Raw genomic sequence first — 6,656 nt, forward strand, 5'->3', positions numbered from 1 at the left:
GCTAGATGACACAAACGCTAAAAAGTGAAAACCTGTATGTAGCTCCGGAGAAAGTGGAAAATAATGAATACTATAGAGTTCGATCTAATATAGGAAAATCATGTTATATTAAATGAGCTAATACAGGTAAATTAGTAAGTGGAAGTGTAACGGGCTAAAACTTATCATCTGGATCATTAGCTGGAGAGCTCGTGACTGACTGCAGAGGTGGGCTTTGTTAAATAGGTCTCATAAAAGCCCAAACACATATCGAATGACCGGGATCCTTTTAACAAAGATCGTTCCACTTGATGGATCCTTCTTACATAAAGTAATCTTGAGACATTCAGATCCACCAGGCTGTGCCCAAATATTTCTGTTTATTGCTGAACTCTGCTTTGTTTCTCCAGCATCGTGTGCATTACAGTAAAAGTGTAGCTATGCTATATAACTATATTAATGGCTGTATATCTGTATATGTTTGTTGCTAAATTCTACTTTACAGCTCAACAAATCAAGATCAGAATATACAATGAAAAAAAGCACAGTGGCACATGAGATGATGTGCTCTAACACCTGTACTTGAGTAAATTCACTTTGATTTTGCAATATATTCTTTATGGTATTTTATGCAATGCTGTTTCATTATGACCTGAAAAACGTGTTGATGCTTGAAATTTTTCTGTCATCATAAAAGTTTTCTCAAAACTACAGTGACTTCCTGTTTTCATCCGTTAGGTGGTGCAGGTTACTAGGGGCATAAACTGCAGTAAATATCAATACTATTTGGGGTTTATTTTGTTTGTGTTTTTACACAACAGACTATAAAACAGCCATTGTCAAATAATTTGAAATCTTATGACATATATATGATGGTAGCTTACTGAGTCTAAGTGAATGCAACTCAATTATTCCCCACTAGATGGCGGTGCATCATGGACACAAACATGTAGACGAGATCAAGGAAACTGCGGCACCTGTGTGACTTTATGCTAGGCTCTCAACACAAGCAGGAGCACCCTGGGTGTTGCTTTGCTGTATTATAAAATAGCTATTACAGATATATTAGCATAATTACATTAAATTATTGATAAACTTACTAAAAATAAACCCATGAACTCAGTGTATATATATATATGACATCAAATAAATGGATATATCTCAAATACTATTGTCTTTAACTGAAGAAGCTGTATAATATTAACATGTTCAATTAGGCATTAATATGATAAAACTTAAACAACTGCTTTTAATTACAGTAATGCAATGCCTATTAGCCTAACAATACTCTTTGTTTATAGGCACTTTATAAAAACTCATCTCTTTCCTATATAAAAAAAAAAAAGCACACTTAAAGTATTGCTAAGTAAAAAAATGCAATTCACACTCCTGGTCAGGATTTATCATTAAACTGCTACAGATCAGTTTAACTCCAACCAGTAAACCCACAGAGCAGAAATCTTTCCTATTAAGGATTTCAATTTTGACACACGTCTAAGCAAGCAGAACAAAAACACATTTTTAGTCATTTAGAAATCTGCACCAATTCTTGGAAATACAGCAGTCTTCTAAACTAGAATTCCCAAAGAGACTTGGTGTAGCAATGAATGAGACATTTATAGTTTACGCTTTTAATTCAAGAATGCAGTTCCCAAAGATAAGACAAATTCCAATGGATGATACAGTGAAGAAACACCCCCCCACTACCAGTAATGTGACTGTATTATGACAAAAGACACTTTGTAACTTCAAAGATACAGGAGGAAAGTTAAAGGAGAACAGGTTTCGTAAAATGTAACCAACAATATAAATGGCATGATTAGGTTTGAAACTGAACAGGTCACCGTGCATTACTATTTCCAAACATAGAAAGGGTTTCCTTTTTTCTTGGTTGTTTAAGCTGTGAAATCAATACTTTTATTGAAGGGATAAATCTACTCAGAAAAAAAAAATTACTAAAAGGTGTTATATGTGTTTTGACAGGGATTACCACATTACTTTAAAAACGCTTGAACAATATGAAAATTTCCTAAAAAGGACTGATATCCAACACGCTTTGAAATGTTACTTTGTTTTTTGGCGTGCTATCGTGTGCCCTTTGTGTTGAGTAATAGGTAAGATGCAGATAAACAGGTAACTTAAAAATTTAACAGGCAAGTGGCAGAAAATAAGGCTAAATAAATCCTCAAATTTCACTTAGCATCCAAGACTGCATTAAATTGTCATTTTCAGGTTACCAATATAAACTGGCCAGATTCAGCAATCATATCCTTTAATACTGATTTTTTTTCGTCCAATGCCAGTTTAAATTCATCTGAAACCTATTAAACAGGCTTTTTTTGGCAAAGACTTTCTACATAAAGTGAGATGAGATCAATATTGCTCATATGCGTTTGGTAAATATGAGCCTACTGTTTAAAAGGTCAGTAAAGTCATTTACCAACACCTCTAGATCACTAATTAGTTAGATTTTCAGTGCTGTTACACAGAGTTTTAAATAACAAAAACAAAAAAAACAAAACCCAGAATCTATTGGTCACTTCAGTGGAGAGATTGAGCATGGTCAAAGAAAGAAACAACTGAAATAATTTTATTTAAAATTCACAAGATAAAGCACTGGCCTTGGTGGATTTTGATTTCTTTGAACAGAGACATTGCTGAATTCTGGTCTTAAGCTGGGTTTTTCATATTTATTGAACAGAGAAAAGTATTACCGATGTCATCCAACTTCCAGCAAGAAAGCTACCAGCATTTCCCCAAATTATTTTACTACTACTTCAAATTTTAGAGACTTCACAATCATCTCACTACCTTAAGACGCTTATTTGCCTGTTCTCATTTGTCTCAAATACATCTACACAAGATGTATTTGAGACAAATTCTTTCTACAATAATCAGGGTTTGAGAATGATAATGACAGCACCTTTGATCAAACTATTAAATGTGGATGGAAAGGATGAGGAAGAAAAAAAATGAATAGTAACACTCAATTTAAACCCTCAGAATTTCAGAAGCTCCACTTCGAAGATAAGAGTGGAATTTGCAGGGATCAGGGGTGGATATCCTCTGCTGCCATACGCGTAGTCCGGAGAGCAGGTCAGCTTGGCCACCTGGCCCAGGCTCATCTGTGGAGGAGATGAAGACCAAGTTAGATAGGTGAGTGAAATGAACAAAGTTTACTTTGTTTTAAAAGCCATCCCAGTGATTGATACAGCTTTGAAGATGTGTTAAAAAGAAAAGAAAAAAAAATTACACAAGTGAATATAGTTCATTAGACGTTTCACGCTGGCTTAAATGAGTGAAGCCATATGAGACAGCAACAAACAACAACAAATACTAGGCCTGAAGGCCCCAGATGAAAGTTGCCTGTATTTTCTGTTACTGTAACATGCAGCATGAACAGTTTCACTGTGTGTGCAGCAGCTGCAGTTTGCATGACTGATTGCTCTGCACTGCCTGTTTGCACCTTTTAGTGCTTTACTACTGTGCAGCAAGTAGTGGGCGAGTGATTGCGGAAAAGGCAGTGTCTTCCTTGCAAATTTCAGGCAACAGCAGCAAGCTGCTGGCAACCAAACCGATCGCAAAGTGGGTTTTTTTTCTGTGTAGAAGATTGTGTTTGTATTTTGAAATATTTAAACTTATACACCTCATAACCACAGTAGTATTTTGGCCTTTGTGCATTTCATGACTAAGTTAATAAGAAACATGAAATAAAAAGCAAAAAACAACCAATCCTAATTACGATCTTTGACATACCTTTATGATACAATTTTACCTCATAATCTAGCCAAGCAATGAAATCTCTGGTATTTTTGGCAGACCATTACTTTATTAAAAATAAAATCCTTTTGAAATGAAAATGTAAACTAAAATAAGTATGCAAATATTAAATAAAATCTATATGATAAAACATAAGCTCTAAAAAGCAGTACTGAAATAACAGAATTAAAATGGCTTGCTAGCAAACATCAGATAAAATGGCTCAGAGTGTAAAATGTAGATAATGGATGGCCTGGTTTCTGCTCATATTTGCAGCCTCTGATAATAAAAGGCAGAAACATCTTAACAGATTCATTTGTGACTTACAATAATCTTACACATAAACACTAAAGTAAGCCACAGTGATATTTTTTTGTTATTTTTGAGGGGGAAATGACTCGGAGCTATTGCCAAAACGAAGGCACCGAACGTATCTTCATGTGTTTAACATAACATTGATCAGTGTGCCCCTTCAAAGCTCCACTTACCTTAGCTACACCTACATCCCAACCACGGATGACTTCACCTGCGCCCAGTTTGAACTGGAAGGGTGATCCTCGGTCCCTGGAGGAGTCGAACTTCTTGCCGTTTGTCAGGGTGCCTGTCGGAAAGCACCCCCAAATTAATAAAGTCAAAGCCTGATAGCCTCTGCGAAGCCAAACGATACAAATTAAAAGATTCGAGTGACTGTCATGTTGTATTCACACACAGGGTGACTGGGTAAAAATGTACTGCTGAGGGTACACGGTGCAGCTTAGTTTGAGCAGGAATTGTTCGACATCTTAGGACGCCGGAAGCTGCCGTCAGGATGCGGCTAGAATATCTCACATTAGCACAAATCCTTAGAATAAAGACACACGTTACCCTAGCGATAGTTTGCAGTTTCTCGCATTTTATTTATTGTAGGTATTACGAGGCAATCTTAAAGGTGGGAAGGAATTACAGAGAGGGTGTCTTTAGAGTCCGGCTATCCGCCCCCTCATTTCCAGGCGCTAAACTATGCTACGCTAAATTAAGCTAAGCTAAGCAGTGCTAGCTACAGAATTAGCTTGCTGCCACCAATCAAATTCTCATTTAATTGTCCGCAGGTCCACGAAATGAGAAATTATGCTTATTACAAACCCAGTTTATACTAATACATATTTATTTTTTCACCTCGAAGTAAATGAATAAATGGTCAAAAAGAGGCGAGGCTTACCGACATAGTGAACTGAAACTGTCGATCCTTCCTTCGGAAAATTCTTTCCTGAAGAAAGAAAACGAAGGTTGATATACACCCAAAGGCAAATATAGTTTTAAACGGACGGAATAATTGGAACCAAAGAGGGGAGGACAAAAAAAGCTTTACCGTCTCCTGGTCTGAGGGTTTCGACGTCTACTCCCATTGTTCTTTCAGCACAGTTCTCCCTCTGTCTGTCTTCCTGGTACTCTCTGATTGTGAGCTCGTTCAATGAAGCCGTCGAGTATAACGTCCCAAGTGGTTTGGTGGGCTAAAAGCCGTAAAAAAAAACGCGGCTGTCTTCAACTGCTGCTCGATGTATGCCACGGTGGGAATAAATAAGGAGCCTTAAAGCCAATCTTTGGCTTTAAAAATGCAGTTTACTGATTTTTTCCCGACCTAGTGGGTTCGTTGAGCGGACACAGGGGCGTAGTAGTGACATTCTCAAACCCAAGCAGGGGCCCCATGAAGATCCAGTTTTCTTTTTTTTTTTTGAGTAATCAAATAAATGAATCACAATGGGAAAAAAAAGGGCCTTCGATGTTCTAGAAGACATTTTTTTTCTCTTGCACACACAGATTATTACGTTATGCAGACAGGTAATCTTGAAAGCAGGTGTTTCCAGGATTTTTAAAAACTGAGTAGTAAAGGATGTGCCTGCAGAAGACCAGAGTACTTCAGTCATCATCCTAAAAATTAAATATTTTTCTTTTTCTTTCTTTTTTTGTGGTAAAAGTATTTTACTTGACTTGGATGGGTTTCTCATTTTGGATAGGCAAAAATAAATTAGGATGCGCCTTGAAATAACAGAACTGAATGTTTTTAAGTTTAATTCTGTTGAACAACCTCTGGAACATGAAGTGCAGCTACTGATCAGTGTGAAATGGATTGTTGTAATTAGTCAGAATTAGCCTATGTTAACTTAATAAATTATACCTTCTATATTTGTTTTTAGAAAAGAAAACAAATGAATTCTTTTTTTATTTTGATAATTGAATATTTCCCATGGACAATCAGGACGGACACAGTTGTTAAAGTGGGTGAACTCAGGACCAAACATCATTCTTGAAAATATGCATCCTCCATAAGGAAAGCCTTTTACATGTAGCACTTCAAACACTTCAAGTGTATTTTGATGCTAATATAACCATAGAAAACATGTGGAATGGAGACCGCTGCACCACTGTATATTAGCTTGACACTGTAGTAAACCTCAGTAATGTGGTCAGAAACTGAGCCACTACCCTGAATCTCTTGTGGGCCAAAAAACAAATGTTATAAACTGTGGTCCCCTTTTCTGGACTTTTTTTGAAAGGCCCACGACTATTGTTCCTGATTTTTGTTTGTTTGTTTTATGTTTGGTTGTGTGTTTTTCTTTGTTGTTTAATGGTCGAGGAGAGAACTAGAATGTAGAAATTCTGAAAGTGCTTTGTATTATACATTGCACTTTGTCTAATAAAAAGACTTGAAAGAAGCTGCTGCTTTTGGACATCATAAGATCCTTTATAGAAAAAGTGCCCTTACACAATGACAGGAAAATGTATAGTTTCCTAAAATAAGAATACTATAAGTTTTTGCAAAGGTTTTACCTCAGCACAGGCAGAAGCTAGAGTATTTTTTCTTCAATGTATTTTTCACTGATTCACTTTGATTTAGTCTCGACTTGCTGGCAGCAGCTTTACTTCTTGCACCTGATAGC

The 6,656-nt window shown here is 36.4% G+C and overlaps 1 protein-coding gene across 1 annotated transcript; it reads right to left on the bottom strand.

Moving 5' to 3' along the window:
* Window positions 1-1,594: 1,594 nt before the first annotated feature.
* LOC113011199 (uncharacterized) lies at window positions 1,595-5,423 on the bottom strand. The gene is made up of 4 exons (XM_026150632.2): window positions 5,087-5,423; window positions 4,937-4,984; window positions 4,227-4,339; window positions 1,595-3,104 (listed from the first exon to the last, which is right to left on the bottom strand). Exons 1-4 carry the CDS (start codon window positions 5,121-5,123, stop codon window positions 2,979-2,981), a joined length of 324 nt encoding a protein of 107 aa, XP_026006417.1. The 5' UTR covers window positions 5,124-5,423; the 3' UTR covers window positions 1,595-2,978.
* Between the last annotated feature and the right edge of the window lie 1,233 nt (window positions 5,424-6,656).

This window comes from Astatotilapia calliptera, chromosome 18, assembly GCF_964374335.1.
Source record: "Astatotilapia calliptera chromosome 18, fAstCal68.1, whole genome shotgun sequence".
Lineage (NCBI taxonomy): Eukaryota > Metazoa > Chordata > Actinopteri > Cichliformes > Cichlidae > Astatotilapia > Astatotilapia calliptera.

Excerpts from the sequence above, each read along its gene's own strand:
- LOC113011199 (XM_026150632.2), bottom strand. The coding sequence starts at position 5,123 with ATGGGAGTAGACGTCGAAACCCTCAGACCAGGAGACG. Across the intron at positions 4,985-5,086 it reads AACCCTCAGACCAGGAGACG|GAAAGAATTTTCCGAAGGAA; the intron begins GTAAAGCTTTTT and ends TTCTTTCTTCAG. Across the intron at positions 4,340-4,936 it reads AGTTTCAGTTCACTATGTCG|GCACCCTGACAAACGGCAAG; the intron begins GTAAGCCTCGCC and ends GCTTTCCGACAG.